The sequence below is a fragment of the Neovison vison genome, chromosome X, assembly GCF_020171115.1.
Source record: "Neovison vison isolate M4711 chromosome X, ASM_NN_V1, whole genome shotgun sequence".
Lineage (NCBI taxonomy): Eukaryota > Metazoa > Chordata > Mammalia > Carnivora > Mustelidae > Neogale > Neogale vison.
Genome location: NC_058105.1, coordinates 130033264 through 130057188, shown reverse-complemented (window position 1 = coordinate 130057188; position 23925 = coordinate 130033264). Strand labels below are relative to the sequence as shown.

At 41.9% G+C, this 23925-nt stretch overlaps 1 protein-coding gene across 1 annotated transcript; it reads left to right on the top strand.

The window, feature by feature from the left end:
* Positions 1-23799, top strand: ARSF (arylsulfatase F). Its single transcript, XM_044234568.1, has 11 exons — positions 1-151; positions 1024-1084; positions 2446-2595; positions 3912-4033; positions 6566-6688; positions 9344-9767; positions 12796-12932; positions 17891-18025; positions 19727-19889; positions 22619-22740; positions 23101-23799. Exons 2-11 carry the CDS (start codon positions 1074-1076, stop codon positions 23466-23468), a joined length of 1755 nt encoding a protein of 584 aa, XP_044090503.1. The 5' UTR covers positions 1-151; positions 1024-1073; the 3' UTR covers positions 23469-23799.
* Positions 23800-23925: the final 126 nt, after the last annotated feature.

Here is a 23925-nt window from a genome sequence, read left to right as displayed (position 1 = left end):
TGACCAGCCTCCACATCGCAGAGAGAGGTGGGACCAGCAGGGTGATATTTAGCTGATGAGTCCAGGTGGCTGTTGAGCAGAAGCAAGAGGTCTTCAAGAGAGCCTTCTGATTTTGTCTTGGACGAAAGGTAGACCAAAGCACAGCAGACAGGTGAGTTGAGGAAGCCTTATGAGGATGGATGTTCTTGACTCTTCTTGCTTCTTGTTTAGTTTCTGTTGTCATGGGCAGAGTTGGGATTTTGGAACCCCCTTTGGCTGCCTATTTTCTAGAACCCAATGGGTCAGCGTAGGCATTGAGAGGTTGATTCCAAACCAGTGTTTGTCTGAATAAGCTTCTCTCCTTTCTCCTTCCTTACCAATAGCTCTTCCTTTGCGGTCTCTATCATCTTGCTTTTGACAAACAGATGGTTGAAGGAGGGGGTCCGTGTTATGGTCCTAATATTATCTTAAGTACAGACATGAGGGATGACTTGTAGGCAAAAGATGAGTGTATGTTTTCTTTCACTGCAATGGATTTTACTATAGTATCATGAGCTGATCATAGCTCCACCCTGATGTATGATAACGAACTATCCTAAAATCACTGTATGGTGTTGTAGTATTTGTGCTAATTCAAAACCAAAGTACTGGTCCATTCAAGTAACAACCTTTTTTTTTTTTTTTTTTTTTCGGATGACCCAGATTTATCCCATGTAGACGTTCTGAGTATAAGCCTTCAGGTTTAGCAGCTCCTCGAGACTGTATAGTCATCCAGATGTGTTTTAAGGTAGGTTTAGGGACAGAGCCACTTAACTCAAGAGGCAGAGAGAGGTAGGGGGACCCAGGACTGGGCATAGTAAGAGCTCCTTAAAAACAAAGTAAGAGCAGCAGAGAGTTTCATGATGCGAGATTCGTGTCTTGGCAGATTCTGAAAAAACCAGTTTTAAATGTCAGAAGTGGAAATTTGGCTTTGTCATCTCTTGTCACCATAGGGACTAGTGGCGTGAACAAGAAGATAATACCTGTCCGTGTTTTTTTTTCCAGCACATTTTATCTCTGGCCACGGGAAAAAGGAAGGCTTCCAGCGGTGTGCGATGACACTCAGGTGAGAGAAACAGTGAGCTCTTTTGCAAATGCAGTGGACACTCTCGGGACACCTGGGAATTCAGCTTGATAAATAACAGGGATTCAGAGCCATGTTTTCTAGCCACGGTTGGTTGTAGATCCACACTGACATTCTGGATTTGGTTACGTCGATGATAAAAGTAGGAGACACGTTGGCAACTGATACAAATGTAAACTGCAGATTTCTAACATAGTCGTATTATTTTCAGATGATTTATTTGCAGGTGATTTAGTAGCATTGCATGGTGATGCGTGGTAGGTCCGTTTGTGGCGATCACAGCATAACACAGAGTCTTGTCCCATCCCTGTGCTGTGCCCAACGTGTTACACTGCATGCCTGCTACACTTTAATGACAAAAATAAAAATAAGTGGAATGTTGCCAAAATAGGATGTGAGAAAGACGGTTCAAACCCATGTTGGGTAGATGAAAACACACGTGTAATAATCATGATTTGACAACGGGAAAGGTCCTGGGCATATGGGTCCTGCCTTTGAGAACTTCATAGTCTTGGGGGGGATATGTTTGGGTAAAAGCAAAGAGTTGCTACTCATGTGGCCAACGTTGTTTTCTGAGCGTTTACAACGGGTTCTGAGAGCAGACGAGGGTTAGGGACCATTTCTCTTCTTCCCGGAGGACATATTTAAGGTGGGTTTTGAAATATGGATAAAGACAACATGGAAATGTTAGCAGCTAATCGTTCAAGTGTCCAATATTCATTACCTAATAATAGAGTAAGGATCCAGTGGGAAGGGAATTACCTGTTTCTTTGAGACAATGGGACTCGGGTTGGGACTGACCAGCATCCTGAAGGGGACTAGACTGGTCTCCAGATTCCAGACTGCTCCTTTTCCAGAATTCAGTTCTTCACCAATGTTCTCCTTGCTCCTTTACCCTGGGGTTGCTTTTTCTTTGTTTTGTTTCCTACTTGTGGCTGTTGGTGTTTGTTGCTCCAACCAAATGTCCCCTCGGCAAACCTCTACAGCTGCCCATGTGTGAGCTTCATCTGGTATGAAGGAAAGTCAGCAAGCTCCTTCTTCCAAGGATATGAACTCAGGAGTCTCATTGTTACTGGCCTAAGAAATGCTTTGTTTCTGAGTAAACGATTTCAGACTTCACCCCCTGGAAAAGCATTTAGTGCCTGTGAGTGGGAAACCCAGGAGAGGGTCACTTTGAGTCTCGTGGACCCCATTCGACAGCAGCAGCCAGTGCTTGGGGAGAGAAGTTCAAGAGGCTCTCCTGTTCCTCAGGGAGATGTGCTTGGTTGTTTTCATGAGAAGGGGACATTGCAAAGGGACGTAGCTCCCAACATCATTGCACAAAATCCATACTTATTTTTCAGGAGGCTCTTCATTGCTCTGTCTTGGATATGTGTACTCTTAAATCCATGCCGGTCCCAAGAGGTGCCTGACGATAAGCCTAATGTAGTCCTGATTATGGTAGATGACCTTGGGATTGGGGACCTGGGCTGCTTTGGCAATGACACCATGAGGTAAGGTTTCGGGCTGAGTTGCGTTACTTCATCTGTTGTCTGGTCTTGGGGGGTTGATGAACTTTTATGACGATATCATGTGGAAAACCAAACTCATGGGTGGGAAATTGTCTTTACAAGGAGCAAATCATGCTAAAATCAGGCCTGTTTGGATTTGAATCTTGGGTCTGCACTTATCGCTGGTGAAATCTCGAGGGAGTTACTTTACCTCTGTGTCTTGGTTTTCTTTCTTGTCGGTTGAGCGCACAGGTGGGTAGTATACAGGTGTGAGTTCATACGTGCAGAGCATTTGGAGTCGATACCTGACACATAGTGAGCCCTCTGTGATATGCAGTATTATGACACAAGTGACGGTTTTTAAAAAGACTTATTTATTTTAGAAAGGGAGAGGGTGAGTGCAGGGACAGACTTCCCACTGAGCATGGAGTCCAACGGGAGCTCGATCCCATGCCCCTGAGATCGTGACCTGAGCCAAAACCAAGAGTCTCCTGCTCAACCAACCAAGCCCCCCAGGTGACCCCAACAAGTGATGATTTTTATGCATACTTTTACTTGGTGGAACTGGTCATTTTGTGCTTCCTAATTTTTGAAGCCTTTTAAGGTGATATCCTCCCATTTTAAGAGTGGGTCCTCCGAAAGAATCAAAAACCATAGGGCAAACAGAGTCAGAGCTCTGTGGTAGGTGGCAGAAGCCATTGACGTGTGTCACCGTCACACCTGACGCGTGAAGCCTATACTTGAACAATTCCATTTTGTTCGATCACTTCTGTCATGACGAAAGCAAGGTCCCAGTACACTTGATTTGCATCCAGTCAAACGATTGTGCTGTAGAAGTCTATCTGATGGTCTCCAACCTCCAGGCGTCTTTACAGGGAAGGACAAGGCAGGGGTTGCAAACTTGGTCTAGAGCAAGGACATCTCTCTACGGAACACGGGCATCGAACTTTTCCTTGTGTCTGTGAGTAGCTAGGCATAACTAAAGTCCGTAAGTCATCCGCCTTAATGAACCAGTCCACAGACACTAAGTTTTTTGAATATATATTTTAGAAGCCAGGGCCATATTTAATATTCATTAAACACCATATCACAGCAGCACATTATATCAACCTTCCAAGAGACAGCCACATTAGTCTAAAACCTCCGCTGTATTTTTTCCATGACGTGAGGAGAAAAAGGAAATCGGGCTCTGCATGCGGTTACTTATTCTGCTGTTCCGAGCTCCGGGAATCATTGTCAACAGCCGTGTTGGTTCTGCCTTTGTCTGTCTCTCCCCTCCTCCTCCTCCTCTCTGCAATTCCCTTTCTGTCTCTTTCAAGGACACCAAATATTGACCGCCTAGCCAAGGAAGGCGTGAAGCTGAATCACCACATCTCTGCAGCCCCCATGTGCACCCCAAGCCGGGCTGCTTTCCTCACGGGAAGATACCCCATCCGATCAGGTGTGTAGATGGACATGCCTGTTTTACGGTCTGTGGGCACATCAGGATTCAAGGAAATGAAAATGGGGCTAGTCCACTTTTTAAAAATTGCCCCCCAAAAGTGCACACGCACGCTCACACACACACACACACACACACACACACACACTGGTCCTTGTATTCACAGCTGCAGATGTCTGCATGGAAACCACTGTTCCCCTCGTTGGCCCAAGCCATCCCTGCAGATGCCTATGTCCATTCACCTCACCCTGATGGTTTATCCTGAGTGTTCCATGATCAGGAGTAGGCAGGACTTTCCCTCCCAGGGCAAGAATGGCAAGCTGTCTTGCAAGGAAGTAATTAACAGGATGCATCTGCACTAATTGGGGATATCAAGACGAGGACCTGCCAAAAGGTCTCCAACGGTTATCACACACCTTAGGATTATATGGTTGTAATATGTTTTGTTTATTCATCTCTTGATTGACCAACCGTTGGATTGTTTCCGGCTTTAGGCTCTTATGAATAGTTCTGCTGTGTAGCTGCCCGTACATGTTTTTGACTCAACACTTTTCGGTTCTTTTGGATTCAATACAATACAATACAATACAATACAATACAATATAATACAATACTGGAATGGGTGGGCCATGTGGTTATATATTCAAAGACGGTCAGACCGGCCATGATTTATGGACACATATTCTATAGTTTAAGACGAAACAGAGCATATAATTCCTAGGTGAATGATGTCCAGTTCTTACGTCCAATTCTTAGTCAAGCTTGAGAAGCCCCTTGTTGAGCTTGTTTTACGTTGTCACATAACCTTTTGCATCTTATTAGGTTGACAATATCTTGCTTAGCTTGTGTTAAGATGAATCAGGTCCAGCTGTTTGTTTTTTTTTTTTTTTTTTCCTTATGGTAAACTTATAGGTGATTTGACTCTTCTTTTTTCCTTCTGTGCTACTCACTTTATGTAAAACTAGCTTCCCCAACATTACGAAGGAGATGGTTTCATGCAGAGGACATGGTTGCCAAATCCAACTTGGAAGACTTTTTCTCTTGCCTTCTTGTATATGGTACTTAAACAATGGGAGCTCCCTCTCTGAAAGTCTCCTACTGAATTGTGTTTCTTAGTTTTATGTGGAATTTCTCATTCTTTTCACCCACTCTGTCCTGTCTTATTCAATTTCTTCTACACTCCTGGGTATTGCTTCAAGGTTGGGCCGCCATTTTGGAAGGAAGCCAGGATAGGTCGGTTTACAGAGTTCTTCAGGCTGGATTGCTCCAACATTTTCCATACACCCAGAAATCTTCGGTGACTAGCAGGGAGACTGGGAAATGTCCCTCTGTTTTTGCTTTTCTCCAGAGAACAGCCAGTGGCTATTCTGGGCTTCTTCAGTTAAGGGATCCTTCAGAAACTGGTTTGCATTCTTCTGCTTCTTTTCTGTAAAATGCAGATCTTGGACTTCTTTGACATGTCCCCATCTACCTGTCACCTAGATTTGTCACTAGTGATGTTCATGAGTGAGCAGTTTTCTTATTGCTCTATTTTTGGTAAGGAATGGAGAGGTTCAAAAACTAGGGTCTTCCCAGAGACCCCAGTGTCAGGTTTTTGACAGACATTTGGCTTATGTACCTTTTGTACAAATACAACTAAAATCTATTGTCAGAAAAAAAAGAATCCATTGTAGAAACAGTAGGCTTTGAAGTTTTCACACGGTTCCATTTTTTGGCTCCTTTTCCGATACGGTCATTTCCCCGACCAAGGGCAGCTTGTGTTAGATGTTCAATCACCAATGTCTATTGAAAAGATACCTTGTGTCATCGTAAACATGTGGAGTCTATGTGTAGACTGTTGTTTGAATGATGTGTTTGTGCATGTCTGATAATGTTGTGTGTGCATGCAAATGTGTAAAGAGGTCTGTAGTGGAGACCAGTGTGCGTTCTGTCTGGGAAACACAGTTTTCCTCCCCGGCATGATGATTTTCTGTTCCTCACATGTTACATCTGTACCTTCCAGCTCCTGAACCCTCCATAACTCACGTCCCCTTCATGGTGGATAGATCTTAAAAATGTATCTTAAAAAAAAAAAATGTCTTTTGAAAAATGTCTACACCCTGCATCTGTCACCCAACTCAAGATAAGGAACATTTCAGTTGCCTCAGAAAGTTTCCTTTGACCCCTTCCAGGATGTCCCCATGGGTTAGCTCCTTCTTTGACCACTCCCACAGCTCAAAGAAGAGTCAATGCAGATTAAAAAAACTGTGCTGCTCCCTTGGGCAATGATTAATTCCGCATTTAGTCTCCCGATGGCGTTGCAGGGGGATGGTAATGAACGGTTTCCTAGTTAATTGCGTTGCACATTGACGGAATCATTGATGATTTACAGGCAGAAGGGATGTCTGCTGAGAGTAACCCATCTCCCATTTTGTCCCTAAGAGAAGAACAGTTTCTCCCTAAGTAGTTGATGATGGGCATTTACTCACTGTATATGTGTGTTCTGTTGTTTTTTGTTTGTTTGTTTTTGTTTTGTTTTTCCATCCCACTTAGGAATGGTCTCTAACACACAGAACCGTGTCATCATCACACTTGGGGCCCCTGCCGGACTCCCACATAACGAGACGACGTTTGCAGCCTTACTGAAGAAGCAAGGGTATAGCACGGCGATAATAGGTAAGAAGTGGCCTAAGGCGTGACTTATTTATTATAACAAATAATATGTGTTGTTCTATCCTTTTTTTCAAGATTTATTTATTTATTTGAGAGAGCACGAGTGGGAGGGGCAGAGAGAAAGGGAGAGGTCATCCAAAGCGGGCTGCGCTGAGTGCAGAACCCAATGTGGGCTCGTTCTCACGACCCTGAGATCGTAACCTGAGCAGAAATGAAAAGTCTGATGTTTAAACGACTGCATCATCCCCACACCAGCCTCCCTGGTGGTCTAGTGGTTAGGATTCGGCGCTCTCTCATCCCCACACCCTGTGTTCTCTACTTGGCATGGTTTCCTTGGAAACCCTTTATTTCAAAATAAGCATAATAAGCATGCATCTTGCCTATGGCAGAGAAGACCGTCTGAGTGAGGTAGGCTCTACAGCTGCCATTTCATTGGCTACCTCTGACCTTTCTCTTTCCAACGTTAATCTGTTTAATATATTATATGGTCTTTTTCAAGTAAACATGTCCCCCGTGTCCTACAGAACCCTCTTTCATTGTTGTGTTTTGTTCACCTGGGACCCTCTATCATAATGACCCTCTCCACTGAACACACACACACACACACACACACACACACACACATGCTCACTCCTTCCTAAATGCTGCATGTTTATCCTTTTCATACATACTTCAGGCACCACAGAAGATCCCTTCCCACCTGAACACCGGGCCTTGCCAGATGGCCACCCCATGTGTTTCTATACAGACCTCTACTATTCTATGATAGTCTTGCTCTATTATCCTCTGCAAACTCTGAAATCCTTCACCTCATTTACATGTATAATTTTAAGAAATGGGATGAGCTCTCTTAAGAGCACACCAATAGCTTGATGCATTATTAACTTCTTATGGGGTCAACTTTGGACTCCATCTAAATGTCTACACCCCATAGCCATCATCCAAATAGAATAAAATGCATCTTAAAAAAAATGTCTTTTGAAAAATGTCTACACCCTGTATCTGTCGCCTAAATCAAGATAAGGAGCATTTTGGTTGCCTCAGAAAATTTCCATTGACCCCTTCCAGTATGTCCCCATGGGTTAGCTCCTTTTTTCACCACTTCCACAGCTCAAGAGAGTCAATGAAGAGGAAAAAACTGTTCTGCTCCCTTGGGCAATGATTAAGTCCGCATTTAGTCTCCCAGTAATGGTATAGTAATGATCAGGATTCTTAGTTAATTGCATTGCACATTGATGGAATCATTGTAAACTTACAGGCAGAAGGGACGTCTGAGAATAACCCAGTTCCCTAATTTCAAAGATGAGGAAATTGCTTCTTCCTAACACTGAGAGACACATGAGACATTTGAATGCAAATGTTGCACAATAAGATCAAATTTGTCAGCCTCTCTGTGCTTGTGTATTTTCTCAAGATAAGTTGTCTGGCCCACCTAATTATTTTATTAAAATGGAACCATGGATATGGTACAGACGTCTTTATTTCTCACTGCCAAAGATGACAGATGTCAACCAATGATGACCCATTGGAACCAAAACCTACTGTCCCCATTTGAGAGTCTGGGTTTCAACTGGCATGAAATTAGATGCCGTTTGAAATTAAGCTTTGTAACCAATTTGACATTGACAAGAGAAGACAATCTTAATGGAGGTGCAGGATGGAAAAACCTGGGTCATAGCCTTGCCTCTCTTCTGTTTACCCCCTCAGTTGCTCAGAGATGTGAATACATGTAGTCCTAACTCCACACAGGGAACTATTAATGTTTTGGCGGATACATGTGATCATTGTCTCTTAGAGTCCACATGCCAACAGGATGCCCATGCCCATGGGTGTTTTTGTTACAGTTCAAGGGGTGGCAAGTTTTATCAAATAAAGTTTAGTGAACTTTAGTGGGAAACCTAAGATTTCCATCCAGTGAGCTATCCAACTATCCTTCATCCGTGCTTGGTCCATCTATCATTCACCCATCTCTAACTTCTATCTTTCTATCATCTATATATCTATTTATCTATCTGCTGCCATCTGTCTTTATTATCTATATAGCTTTGTATCCATCCATGCACACATCCTCTCATTCATCTGTCTATCTGTCTATCCACCTGTGTATACATATATACACGCCCCATCTATATTCCATTGTTTATTTGTATCAGTCTATCTACCTATTTATCATCTGTCTATCTACCTACCTACGTACCTAACTACCTACCTATCTATCCACCATCCCTGTCGTCCATCCGTCTTATGTCATATATATCTCATTATCTAATATCATGTACCGACCTACCTACTACCTATCTATCCACACCCGTAATCTGCCCTGATCTGTCATGTATTTATCTTAGTTGCTATGATATATTTCCTTCTGTGAGTGAGAAGCTGCCCAGTTCACATCCTTGCTACAAACTCACAGCTGTATTTTTCCTTCCTTTATCTTTCATCCTTTCTGGTCACTCACAACCCGATCTCAACACATATTTTCTGTGAGCTAACGAAGAGCAAAGAGGGGTCGGGTGCTGACCTCGGATGCTTCGATAGAAGGAAACTATTTGCTGTTCTATTTTTGTGCACAAGTCGCTTGTTCTGAATGAAGAGTGCTCACGTGATCTTCATGGTGTGCCGGTGTACTATGCTTAATTTGTCTCTTTGTCATTTCAGGCAAATGGCATCAAGGCTTAAACTGCCAGTCCCGACATGACCAGTGCCATCATCCAAACCATTATGGCTTTGATTACTTCTATGGCATGCCTTTCACTCTCATTGACCCCTGCTGGCCAGATCCCTCCCGTGACACAGAATTAGCCATCGAAAGCAGAATCTGGTTTTGTGTGCAGCTGGTCGCCATTGCTGCCCTCACTCTTATCTTGGTGAAACTGTGTCACTTGATCGCTCTTCCCTGGTTCTTCATCCTCTCTTTGATTCTTTTTATTTTTCTGCTGGGCTACTTTTGGTTCTCCAGTTACACGTCTCCTCTGTACTGGGATTGCCTCCTCCTACGACAGCACGACATCACTGAGCAGCCCATGAAGGCAGAGCGAGCTGGTTCCACCATGGTGAAGGAGGCAATTTCATTTATGGAAAGGTAAAAGTGATTTACAATTGACAAAAGAAAAAAAATCCATGAATCTTACTGGATTTAAGACAGTATTTTCAAGAGAGGAGTGTTTTACAAACATAACACTGTGAATACTTTTTCAAAAATGAGAGAAGAGGATTTGAAAAATGCTGAATTAAGAAAGGGACTACTAGTAGCTAGGTCTAGACAGTACAATACAGGATGTTTTGGAGGCAAGCTGGACTCTTCAAGCAGTACCTAAGGAAGGCTACCTCGTTCAAGTTCTTATTATTAAAATCACAATTTCTCCATTGGGCTTGAAATTCATATTTGGTCAGACCAAGCAGGTAGACTCACACAAAGCTCAAGATTACAAATCTGGCTTGTTAATTTATAATACATCTACCTGTATATGTATTGATATACATACTGTCTGCATAAAAATGTGCAATGGGAAATGCATTTGCCAGGAAAGCAGATAGTCGAATAAGTTAGCCACTGCACTGTTTTCCTGTTTGGAAAGAAAGTTCCTTGAGAAATTAAAACCAGGGGGCTTATCATTGAGCATGAGCTATGTAAGGGATGTTATTCAGCTGAGATCACTGGTGATCATTATAAAGCCCACTGCATCCAAAACATAATCCCTGGAAACTTTCTGAAGGAGTCACATTTATGGGTCTCTAGCTGTTGCATTTTTTTTTTTTTTAAAGACTGTGAACACATTTTTTATTCACCATTTTTACATTGCCCAAGGCTTTACTGTGACTCATCCCCATCCTGGGGATTCCTCCTAGACTTCAAGGAGACGTTCTCATTTAGGGATGACAAGAGATGTACAAGCACATGATAAGAAATAAGCTAATGGTCCTAAATCCAGGTGCTATCAGTCCGAACTGTAGGGACTTTCCAATATGTCAGAGAAGCCGTACTTGAGAACGTACGTTAACTGAGTCTTCAAACGTGACCAAGAAGAAGATGAGAAGAGGTGCCAGGCTTACTGTGTGAAGCTCAAGCACAAGGAAAGTGGGCCCTCAGCTAAGGACTGCATGTGATGCAAATGCCACTCTGAAAAATTTCTGCTCTGGTGAGATATCAAAATGAAAAGGACGGGGGAGAAACAAATTTAAAAAATGGTTGTACCGTGGTGAGCTGGGTTGAGCAGTGTCCCTCCAATTTTTATGTCTACCTAGAGTCTCAGAATGTGATCGTATTTGGGAATAAGGTCTTTGGAGGTGTCATTTGTGATAATGAAATCATCTTGGGGTAGGGGATCTGTAAGCCAGTGTGTGTTTGGGCGGCAGGTAGAGCAGTTTGGTGGTGTAAAGGATCTTGGGCAACCTGTAAGTAGCTTTGTCTTCACCTTGTACCACGGTAGGCACAATACAAATTTAGACTTAGAGAGAGTAAACCGTCTTTGCATTGTGGATGCAATGGAATGGCTGGTTTCTCTTAGGGCCAACTCCTCATCCCCTTTATGTGCAGAGCTGCAGATGCTTTGCAAGGGAACACATTAAGATGTTATGAGGTGACATCATTATGTCAAAAGATCTAGATTAATGATCCTGTTACATTCTGTGAGCCACTTCAAGTCTGAAGACGCCTGCACAGTTGCTTACTGTTTATATTAGTACATCAAGAACAAATATGGGGGTGTGACAAAGTGCTTCCATTGCCAAGAGCTATGTTCAGTTTCAGAAGGTCTCTATGGTCCACTATGGCACCATGTGGAAAGGGAATGAGGACTCTGAATATTCGGAAGTTACTCTGTGGACTTTTGAAGTTGCCACGAGCAACATTAGCCTGCAGGTTCGTGGATGGTAGAAGTTGCTTTTATCGGGGTTTTCAGTGTGTGAGTTTCCTGTGGCTCCTGGGAGAGCTTTCTGCAAGCAGGAGTGGCTTCAGGCAACACAGACTTAGTATTTTATGGTGCTAGAGGTCAGGAATCTGAATCTCATCCTACATGACTCCAATAGAGGCATTGGAAGGACTGGCTCATTATGAAGGTTTTAGGGAAGAGTCTGTTTCTTGCCCAAGCTGGAGGGGCTGCAGGGTTTCCTTGACCTCCTGCCCACACTGGTTTTTGCTCATATTGGGGACCCTATTACAAGGACACTTGTGATCGCATTGAATCCACAGCCAGATAATTTAGGATTATGTTCCCATCTCCGGGTCTTGAACTTAATCCCATCTCCAGATTCCCTTTTGTGATGTAAAGCAACATCTGTATCATCTCAATCCTCAGTATCCTATGCAAACCATCCTTTTCCTTGAAGGACACCATTTCTTAGATCCTGGGCCCCCCCCTTCCACCCCAAGGTGACCTCTCCACTAATTACATCTTTAAAGACCCCATTCTCAAACGAGATCCCATTCTGAGCCTCTGGGTAGGCACCAGTTTTGGTGGGATGCCATTCCCACCAGTTGGGATGACCCAACTTTTTTTTTTTTCATTTTTTCCCCATTCTTTACGCAGTCCTATGTCATCAGAGCAGACTTTTTCCAAGGAGTGTCATCTGTGGCCTGTCCTACCCTGGTTAGCTGATAACCTATCTTCCCTATGGGTTGTCAGGGCTCGAAGTGGGTCATACTCATTTCCTTTGTCTTCCCAGGAGACCTGAAGGTGTGCAGGCAGCTTGCCAAGACATGTCTGTCCATGCTTGCTTGAGGGTTGTGAAAGAGTCAAGAGTTTTTAAGAAACCACGCCCGAGCCACGATCCCTTTCCATCTTTTGGGTGTGACTCTGGACTGAGACTTTATCAGTCATGGGAAAAGTGTTCTGGGCAAGGCTGGATGGGCTTGTGAGCTCCCTTGGGACAGGTGAGGCCACTCAGGAATTAAACCCTCCCACATAAGTCCTGGGGAGCAGTCCAGATGCCGAAGGATGCTGGTATCTACCCCAGCCAGGATCCTTTCTCCAATAGGCAGCCTCGTGCATGCATCCCCTCTCCTGGGGTGTGTATAGGATGGATGGACACTGGGTCTGTGTGACCCAAATGATGTGGTTCCCCTTCCCAGACTTTGCAGACTCATAGTAGACTGATTGTTGTCTCCCCAGGAACCGTGAAGGACCTTTCCTCCTTGTTTTCTCCTTTCTGCATGTGCACGTGCCTCTCCCCACCACGACCGAGTTCATCGGCACCAGCCAGTACGGCTTATATGGGGACAATGTACAGGAGATGGACTCCATGGTGGGTAAGTAGCAGGACCTATGGACCGTGGAACTCTGTGCTTTGATAGTTCAGGACACACTAGGCCCAGTGCCCCCCAGGCAGCCCCGATGGTGTAGAAGGTGGAAGCCCGCAACAACGTCAGCACAAAACCACACTCAATGCTTGTCCTGTGCATGGGAGCCCCCGGGTTTCCAGGATATGTGTAGGAGTTAGCAAATCAGACTCAAGTTTTCTGAGCAGGAAGACAGAAAAGCACATGCAGCTGGCCTCGTGCCTGGGCGGGACGGAAGCTTTGGGTTATAATCATCCCCCAGTGGAGGTTGTTGGCATGGAATAGACTTTAGCAAGCAGAAAGAGGCTTTAGAAATCAAACCTTACCGGGGCACCTGGCTGGCTCAGTAGGCTTGAACACCTGATTCTTGGTTTTGGCTCAGGTCACAATCTGGACATCCTGAGATCGAGCCCTGCCTTGGGCTGTGTGCCCAGCGTGAAATCTGCTTCTCCCTCTCCCTCTGCTCCTCCCCCTGCTTTTTCAATCTCACTCTTTCCCTCCCTCTCTCTCTTTCTTGAATAAATAAATAAAATCTTCATAAAAAAAAAAAAGAATTCAAGCCCGATCAGAGCTCTGGAAGCCAATAAAATATCATGAATTCTCAGTTTTAAAGATAGAGAAAACATTTTAAAATATATATATATATATATATATATTTAACTTTTTTAAGATTTTAATTATTTATTCGAGAAAGGAGAGAGACAGAGAAAGAGGGAGACAGAGAGAGAGACCAGGGGAAAGGAGAAACAGAGCAGAGAGCTGAGCAGAGAGCCGGATCATAGGATCCCAAGATCATGACCTGCGCCGAAGGCAGACGCTCAGCTGACTGAGCTACCCAGGTGCCTCTAAGAATTATTTTACATGTAAATAGTACTTAATGAAATATAGCACATAGGAAGGCATGTCTTTGCTTAAGTGGGCGTAGGTGTGTGTTCCCTGGGTGTGGGGTGCGTGGGTGTGATTATGAAAAACAGGCAAACAAAGAACAAAACCAGAAGCTAAGACCTAACCCCAAGTCTTGGGAATTGCTGTTGTCCTTGTTAGGAAGTTTTGTTAGAAAATTGATTTGGTTCCTGGTTGGGGTATCATACGGATGAATTTGTTTAAAGTGTCCTTTTAACAGTTAAGCAGTGGGATCTGTTGATTGCATGAACCTTTTGATGCATGGGGCATGCCCTCTTCCAAGTGTGTTCTGGAGGGATCCCCATGAGCGTTCTAGGAGTGGGGACCATACTCAGCATTGTGATTCCCCTTGGCAGTTGAGGAAATAAGGGCACAAGAGATTAGGGTCTTGCTCAAGGTTACAGGACAGCTCTGGGGGAGCCAAGATCAGAACTGACTCCCTCCTATTTGTTAACTCAACAGCTGCTGATGTAGGGCCGGGCTTTACAGACAGAGATGAGGAAACCTGGCTGGGTCCTTCTGAACCCACCCATAACCCCTCGGACTCCTACAGGCTGTCATTTCCCAGGTGTTGGGAAGGCTAGGGCAACTCCTTCTTCCCCACCCTCCACCTGGCTTCCCTGCTTCTGCAAACCCAGGTAGAAGCTTCCAATGCAAATGGAATCCCTGACCCAACCCAGGGGAAATCCTCTGGTGCCTAACTAGGCATGCATCCAAAATGAGTCTCTGAGAATTCCCTTAACTCAGAGCAGGTTCCTCCAGAAAGGGATGAGAGAGTGAGTGCCCAGTATGAGGCAGACGGATGAACCATGAGACCAGGAGGACAGGCTTGGCTGGACCCATTCGTAGGAAAGTGATGACGGCTAGGATTAAATTTGGAACCGGGTGTGTAAGGGGAACAGGTGTCCTTGGCTGCTCCCCTGGGCAGGGCAGCAGAGACCCAGGAGAGGGCCAAAGTGTCTGAGAACTTTTGTGCACTCGCAAATACCAAGACACATGCATTTGAAAATGTAAGTAGATGGGATGAATATGAGACATTGATTTCCAGGGTCACCGAAATCTCTAGGGTTTGCAACACAGACAATTACATTGTTTACTGGTGGTGAGTCACTTTGAGAGAGATTTGAAAATTAATTAGGTAGAGGCCATGGCAATGGTCAGCACCTGTCTAGCATCAACTGAAGCATGTGTATGTGTATGTCTGTATTTATAGTATACAGTATCTAGAATATATCACATTTGTGTAGATGTTTGCATTATACAGTATCTAGAATATAATATATCACATTTGTGTAGATGTTTGCATTATACAGTATCTAGAATATAATATATCACATCTGTGTAGATGCTTGTATTATACAGTATCTAGAATATATAATAAATAGATAACATATTGGTGTAGATGTTTGTATTATACAGAATCTAGAATATATAACAAAGATATATTTGTGTAGATATTTGTATTATACAGTATCTATAATATTTAACAAAGATATATTTGTGTAGATGTTTGTATTATACAGTATCTAGAATATATATTTGTAAATATATGTATTATATAGCATCTATGAGATATTTGGATATATTTATTATATGACATATATTATTATATGACATATATGACAAATATTATTATATAATAAACACAATATATGTAATACAGAAAAAATATAAAATCCTATATATAACACATAACAAATGTATAATATATGAATATATAATAATATAATACACAATATAAATTTATGTAATATATATAATTTGGTCGTCTGGGTGGCTCAGTGGGTTATATTATATATAATAGAAATTCAATGAGTATAAATATATAGCATCTATAAATGTTTATATAATTTATTTTAGTTGATCCTAGAAATATACATATCATATTTGTAATAAAAATTTATTTTTATATAAAGGTATTAAACATTTCCATGCTCACCACACAATTTTTTTTTTAAATCTCTTGAAATACTAGGGATAGAAACATCTCAAAATAACTTGGTAACTGTAGTGGATGTGATTATTTATGCTGAAAACTGTACAGAGTCTAATAAAATAAACATGTATGCATATTTCATGTTATAATTACAATTATGTTATATCATGTATACTATATAATGTAGCCATATTATTAGTATATATTATTAATATATTATGAGTATATTACTATTAGTATATTCTCATGTATTATGTTATATAATTATGTATATATACAATAGACTTAATTATTCATATTACATATTATAGACACATAATAATAGGTTTATTATACTCTCTAGAGTTCTCAAGATAGACAATTATGTCCATTAACAGTATCAAATTAGGGTCTTCATCTAACTACACGTGTATTTAGGTTTTCTGTTAATTTCTTTGATCAGGTAATCCTAAAAAATGAATTATAATAATGACAGAAAACCCCTTCTTTTATAGCCAATATTGATGAAACAGTTCAATATTTTACCCTTAAGCATAAGGTTGGCCAATGCTTTTAACTGGCTCTATTCTCAATGTTTTGAGAGATTTTTAAAACATTATTAATTGGGGGGCACCTGGGTGGCTCAGTGGGTTAAGGTCTGGCTCTTGGTTTCAGCTCAGGTCATGATCTCAGGGGTTGAGCCCTGCATTGGGTCCTGAGCTCAGTGTCGAGTTTAGTTGAGAATCTCTCTCTCTTTCCCTCTGCCCCATATATAATATAAAATATAATAATATACTCTAACATATACATATATCATTAGTAATAGTATATCATGTTCTATATCATATAATGTACATATATCATTAGCATATGATATTATTAATAACATGCTATATTAGTATATACTATAGCAATAATATACATAATAATATAGGCCCTGAGATAATACATCTGTTGACATAATTATGTAGTATAGTCCTAGGACAGAATTAGAGTAATATTATAATTAATTATGCATATACATACATATATGTCCTACCATTTCTCTGCTAGAAATACGCACCAAAAGTAGTACATTTTCTTTATGTTAAAAATAACCCATTTCAACATATAGTAGGTGATAAGGTATCATTTATAGCAGCTCTAATATAAAAAATCAATATATAGGGGTGGCTGGGTGGCTCAGTGGGTTAAGTCTCTGCCTTTGGCTCAGCTCATGATCTCAGGGTCCTGGGATGGAGCCCCACATTGGGCTCCCTGCTCAGTGAGGAGCCTGCTTCTCTCTCTCCCTCTGCCTCCTGCTCCCCTTGCTCCCTCTCCCTCTGTCAAATAAATAAAGAAAATATTTTTTAAAAAATGAAACTTAAACACTAAACTACATGCAGAAGATGTTGATGGGATTAAGTTATAGTGAAGTCTTTAGGGTCGGTCCTAATGCTGTGGTGCAGGTGTGTTTGCAAGAAGTCAAGAACCAGGAGCATAGACGCACGCAGACGACCTGCTTACATGGGAACACGGATGACCAGAGCACGGGAATGCAGATCCATTAAGAAGCATGGAAGTCACTACAGAGGCAGAGACCCCAACCCTTCCCAAAATACCAGAAGCGTGCTTCTTAAACACTCACCTGATGCTCCTTGAAAATGGAGGAACTATTAGCAACAATGTAACATGCTTTCACCTTTTGATAAAGGAGTCTATCTAAATCAAGAACAGAAACAATGAAACCCCCACATGAAAAATCAGCAAACGTTTGATATAACTAATAAGTTAAAAGTATCAATGCTCATGTCCACATAACACAGTAAAAGATAAATATGATTACCAGGCAGTAATAATGTAACAATGAATACTAGTAAAATAGTAAAGAACAAATCCATTTTTCACTCCTCATTTAGCATAATTACCTGTCCAACGCGAGACGCTGATGAGGAGTTCAGAAAACATGAGTCTTCTTGAGCTCACACACTACCCACAAGAGGCAGTGGCATCATGGGTAAAAGGCAGTTTTACAGTGAAATGGGCCACCAGTCGGATTGGCGTTATAGCCCAAAGCTCATGATGACGTTCATAACACGAATTCGCCTTCTCCCCCTTTTTATGGTTTCAGGCAAGATTCTCGATGCCATCGACTTTTTTGGTCTGAGGAATCACACCCTTGTCTACTTTACATCAGACCACGGGGGACACTTGGAGGCACGGGTGGGCCATTCCCAACGTGGAGGGTGGAACGGAATATACAAAGGTAAGGAGTGGGAATTGGGAGTGGGGGTCCAGTTGTGAATAAGCTCTCCTGGGCTTATGATCTTGGGCATCCATGAAGGGAATGGATAAACGTGTGAAAAAGTGGGCAAGTGTCTTTTATTTGACTCTGGGTAAAATGGACCGTGTAACCGATGATACGTTTTGGGGGAGGCTGGCCCCCCAGGGCTGGCGTTTGGCTGAGGGCGTGTCTAGAAATCTACCTCCCTGGTGACCCCATGAGATGTCAAAGCATTAATGTACCCACGTGACTTTGAATTGACTATCGACCTACTCACCGATTCCTCGTACAAGACTGTTGATAGAAGATTGAGTGTGGTAGATAGAGTACAGAGGACAAGGAAGCTGGGGTGCTCACTTGCGAGGATATGTCTGGGCACGCAAAGCAGCAAGCCTGTGTCTGGTTTTATAATTAAATGCACAGATATCAGCCCCATGTCCTGGTCTGACTCTTCGTGCATGAATAGATGTTCCATTGGTCATCATGTTGGGCTGGTCTGTGGTATGCATCCTGACATGGAATTACCTGGAATTATCTGGAAAGTGTTCAGTGTGCGTTATTCTATCGGAAGAGATATCAACATTTTTTTTTCCCAGAGAAAAATAAAATATTCATGATTTTCCACTGAACGCAAAGCAACCGAGCTTATTTTTACATAAATAATGAGAATACGGACTGAGTAGGAAATAATGATTTTTGCATGAATGGGTACTCTCTCCCTCAGTCTGACCACAGGGCATGAGGCATGAATGTCTGCTGTTGGGGGGCTTTTACAAGTAAAGTACATTCTTAAGAAAACAAATAAATCCCATAAGGTAAAGTGTTCTTCTTGAAACTCTATTTTTTACCTAGACGAACATCTTTTTAAAAAATCTTCATTTCTCCATGCGCTTGATTGAAATTCCACTTTAATTTAATGAGCCAATAAAACTCCATTAAGACCATAGGATGGCCATTCCTCCTGGTTCACTCAAGGCAACACTGGGTTAGACCTGTTGTGTTGGGGTCACTGTTGCCTTCTGGGTCCATGCTCTATAATGCTTTGCTTTGGAATAATAAATGAGCATATACCCATACTATTGTATTCAGTTTGTTTCCAGGGTGCTGGATTCAGTAGTGAACAAAACCAAAGAAGCAGTGCTTTCAATACAGTTTAGTGGAGGGGAAAAGAGAATAGGTAAATTTAAGTAAATAAATAAATTAATAATAATAAGTAAATTTAAGAAAATTCAAATTTTCCACACCAGGAAAAAAGAGAATAAGTAAATTCTATGATATTTTGAGGACAGTAAAAATCTAAAACAAAACAAAACACAAAAACTTCTGGGAGGGGGGCACTGTCATTCTAAAGGACATCTATAAGCAGGGCTGACTGAGAAAATAGTGTGCAAATGTGTGAACGCGGTGGGGGACACAGCAGGTGTATTTGTGAGGTTACAGCATTGTAGGCAGACCAAAAAAAGCCTGTAGAAATGTCCCAAATAGAATACGATTAGCTACTCAATCAAAACTCTACCAGCAGCCCAGGGCAAAGTAAATCCACGGACATGTACTGCTGACCCCATCAGGACTCCTTACGGGGTGGGCTCTGAGCACATGGTCTGTGTTGATACTCATTTACCTTTCTAAGCAGTCTTGCTACCATGACCATTTTAACTGGCCCTCTGTTGCCTCACCTCGTAGGTGGGAAAGGCATGGCCGGCTGGGAAGGTGGAATCCGTGTTCCGGGACTTATCCGCTGGCCGGGAAGACTGCTGGCTGGGAAAGTGATCGATGAACCTACAAGTTTAATGGACATGCTCCCCACGCTAGCGGCCGTGTCCGGAGGCATGGTCCCTCAGGACAGGTGATGTCAGACCCCCTGTTCTCAACATCTTTGTTCTCAGAGCATTCAGGACAAAGGCAGCGAAGTCTGTCTTAATGGGTTGGACGTTGTCCCCAATACCTAGGGAAGTTTAGCTTTGTCTATGTCTACTGTAGAAGATCTGGAAGGTGGATGTGAAGGTAAGGCATTCCATGGGTACTTGGAACACTGATGTGACTTTTTTGAAATAGAGCAAAAGGACACTCTTCAGATGGGGTGGCACCACTCCCTGGGAGTGACCAACCAAGGCAGGCTTGCAGGTGACTTCTTCACAGTTCGTTCTAATGGCTTCCATCTTCTGCCACGTGTCCCTTGTCAGCCCAAAGACTGATTCTAACGTGTCCTTCTTCATGCGAGGGACCTCATCTCTTTCAGAAGCAAACGAAATGGATCCCAAAGCAAATTAGAAATAGCAGCAAAGAAAGATCTCAATTTCTTTTTTCTAACCTCCTTTTTAGCAAATCTTAGAATTTATTGAGAATTTATATAAAATAATAACAATGCAAGTCCCTTCTACTAAGAAGCGTATTTATCAATTTCGGCATAATGGCCCATCTTTAAAAATAGTAATATTAATGGAAATGTAGTTTTCTTTTAACTGAGCCAATCGTAGCCATAAAAATAACTTTCCACTCTATCAGTGGGGTTCACTAACTCTGGGACATGGCCATCATCTAAATATTAAACTCACAAAGTTTATGCAGAATTACAATCTAAAGAAATATTGTCTGCTAAGCTCTGATTAGGATTTTCCTTCATAGAACTGATCTGGTTTTCAGTTTTCTTTTCTTTTCTTTTCTTTCCAGAATTAGCTCTGAAAATATCCCATTTTTATTCCATGTAATTTTCTGTTTTTCAATGGAAAACTGATGTAGAGGGAATCCAGAAGATTCTAAAAACACACTTGGTTCTATGATTGAAGCCGCATTGGCCATTTGTGTAGAGGTCTTTGTGTAGACATCAATGGTTTATTTCTTTGTGGTAAATGCCCAAGAGTGGGAAATCTGGGTCATATTATTAATATGTGCCGATATATTGTTAATATCTATTTATGAGAAACTTGTTGGATTGACTTTCAAAATGGCTGCCCCATCTGGCGTTCCCACCACCGACACGTAAGATTTCCAGTTGTTCTACATCTTTGGTCACACTTGGTATGGTCACTCTTTTCCATCTTAACCATTATAATAATTGTGTAGTTGAACGTCATGCTGGTGTTAATTTGTGCTTCCCTAATGACTAAGGATATTGGACATTCTCCTTTTATTGGCCATCCTTGTCTCTTTTTCATGAACTATCTATTCAAACTGTCTTCAAACCGTCTGTCCATTTTTATTTTTAAATTGGGGATTTCATTTTCTTATTGTTGAATTGTCAGAGCTCTTTATATATTGTGAGCACAAGTTCAATTCCTTATCAGATCTGTGTTTTGTCAATCATATTTTCCATTCTGCATCTCACCTTCATTCTCTTACATTATTATTTGAAAAGCAGAGGTTTTCAATTTTGTTAAGGGTCAATTTGCCTGTTTTCTTTTATAGATTGTGATTTTTGTAACCTATCTAAAAACTACTTTTCTATTCAAAGGATTCACAAGGATTTCCTATTTCTTCTGGTGGTTTCTTTACTTTCAGGTTTTACATTTAGATGTATGGTCCATATTGAGTTAACTTTTTATATGGTGTGAGATAAGGGTTCGGAATTAATTTTTTTGCTATTTAGGTATTCAGTTATTCTAGTGCCTTTTAAGGAAAGACTGTCCTTCCTCAGCTGGATTACCTTGGACATTGGTTGAAAATCAACTGATTGATATATCCACCGGTCTGTTTCTTGGACTCTCTCATTTCACGGATTCATATGTCCACCCTTATGACCATACTATGCTGGCTTGAATACTCTTGCTTGATTTTGGAATTATTTAGTTGAACCTTCAAACTTCTTTCTTCTTTTTCAAAAATTATTTAAGCTATTCCAGATTGCTCTCACATGTCAATTTTAGAATACATTTCTCACTTTCTACAAAAAAACCTTCTGGGATTTTGGTTGAGATTACATTAAATCTATAGACTGCCTTGTTGAAAATCAAGATCTTAACCATGTTGAGTCTTCCAGTCTATGAACATTGTTTATCTTCCTTATCAGTTGTGTTATCATTATCCGTTCTGTTATCAGATGTTTTATGGCTTCAGGACACAAAATGTTAATATTAGAAAAAAGTATATCCCTTGATATTTCATGTTTTGTGATGTAGTAAATGGCATTTTAAAAAATGTATGTCCTGGTTGTTCACTGCTAAGATTCAGAAGTAAAATTCTATACTGGTGAACTTACCAAACTTAATTAGTTCCACTAGCTTTTTAAGGGATTGTCAACACAGGCAGTCATTGTGTCTGAGAATAAAGACAATGTTATTTCTTTTACCATCATTTTTAGGATGGTATGACAGCTATCATTGTATTTTTTATTATGAGCCAGGTCTTATTTTTTCTAATGAGGGAGAAGATCTGTTTTCTAATATAAGTTAAAAAGCATCAGATTTGTTTTTCATCTTTCCCATGAGAATGTAATGTACCTGACAGTGTGCACAGATTTCCAGAACAGTCAGCACGCTATTCTCTGGGCCCAGGAAATGTCACGGAACGCCTGGACCATCCCTCCAACAGCACCCTGGCCAACCTCCCTCACCTGACATCCTTTGTGTGTGTCCACAGGGTGATTGATGGCCGGAACCTCATGCCTTTGCTTCAGGGTGAAGTGCAACGCTCAGCACACGAGTTCCTGTTCCACTACTGTGGAGCATTCCTCCACGCTGTACGCTGGCACCCCAAGGATAGTGAGTACACCAGCCCCTATTTCCTGCAGATACCAAGGTCATGGTCACTCATGACCACTGAAAATACCTTCTTGGAAAACTTTCCAAGAATCATCATCTTTAGAAAGGCGGGGGAGGTCTTGAAGAAATAGGCATTTTTGAGAAGCAGAACGAATGGGTTCTTCCAAGAGTACTTAAAGTTCTACTAGCAGATTCCGATTTCTTAGTATTGTTCTAAGGATTGCATGATATTTAGCATTAACGTATGGGCAAAGAGAATGATCAGGTAGAAGAACACAAGATCTTCTTCTGAACTTCTTTTGAACACAAGGTCAGTTGGCACAGGAGTTGTACGTCCCTGATGTGTCTTTTCTGGTCCAGGTGAGGCAGTGTGGAAGGTTCATTACGTGACACCCGTGTTTCAGCCGCCGGGAGCTCAGGCCTGCTATGAGACTCTCTATTGCCAATGCTCAGGCAACCTGGTCACCTACCACGACCCTCCTCTACTCTTCGACATCACCAAGGACCCCTCCGAGTCCACACCTCTGACACAGGACACAGAGCCGTTGTTTGACGTAGTGATCCGAACGGTGGCCAACGCCGTGAAGGAACACAAGAGAAGCATCATTCCCGTCCAGCAGCAGTTGTCCGAATTGAATTATGACAACCCGTGGCTGAAGCCTTGCTGTGGTGTGTTCCCCTTCTGTCTGTGTGACACGGAGCGGAACATCTCAGTTGTGGGACTGTAAGGAGAAGCACCGATTGAGATCAGGCAGCCCACGTGAGCAGATGTCGACATCTGCGAAATTTCAAGGAAGGAGTTGGAGAGCCAGTGGGTTTCTTTACAGCTCCAGATCACAATGTGCCCAATGGTTGTGACACTGTCTGTTAACTTCTTTTTCTTTTCTGCTCTTGGTGAGATGTGTGTGTCTAAACCTGTCTTCTGGGGTTAGGAGACAAGCATTCACATGGGCTCTGTTGCTCTCCAAAGCAAACTCTCCATGTCAGGTCCTCTGTGCATCTAACTCATTGGTTGGGAAAGGGAAAAGGCCTACCATTAAAGCATAATCATTGAAATCACAATGGTTTTGAATTGAATAACTGAAATCCTTTCCATCTGGATAATCGGATAATGGACAAATAATAATGGATGAAATCATAGTGCGTTGAAAGGAAGTCGTCAAAAGTGGCCCTTAAGCCCACCAA

Coding starts and splice junctions, on each gene's coding strand:
- ARSF (XM_044234568.1), top strand. Junction 9,768..12,795: donor GCAATTTCATTTATGGAAAG/GTAAAAGTGATT, acceptor TTGTCTCCCCAG/GAACCGTGAAGGACCTTTCC. Junction 19,890..22,618: donor GGCATGGTCCCTCAGGACAG/GTGATGTCAGAC, acceptor GTGTGTCCACAG/GGTGATTGATGGCCGGAACC.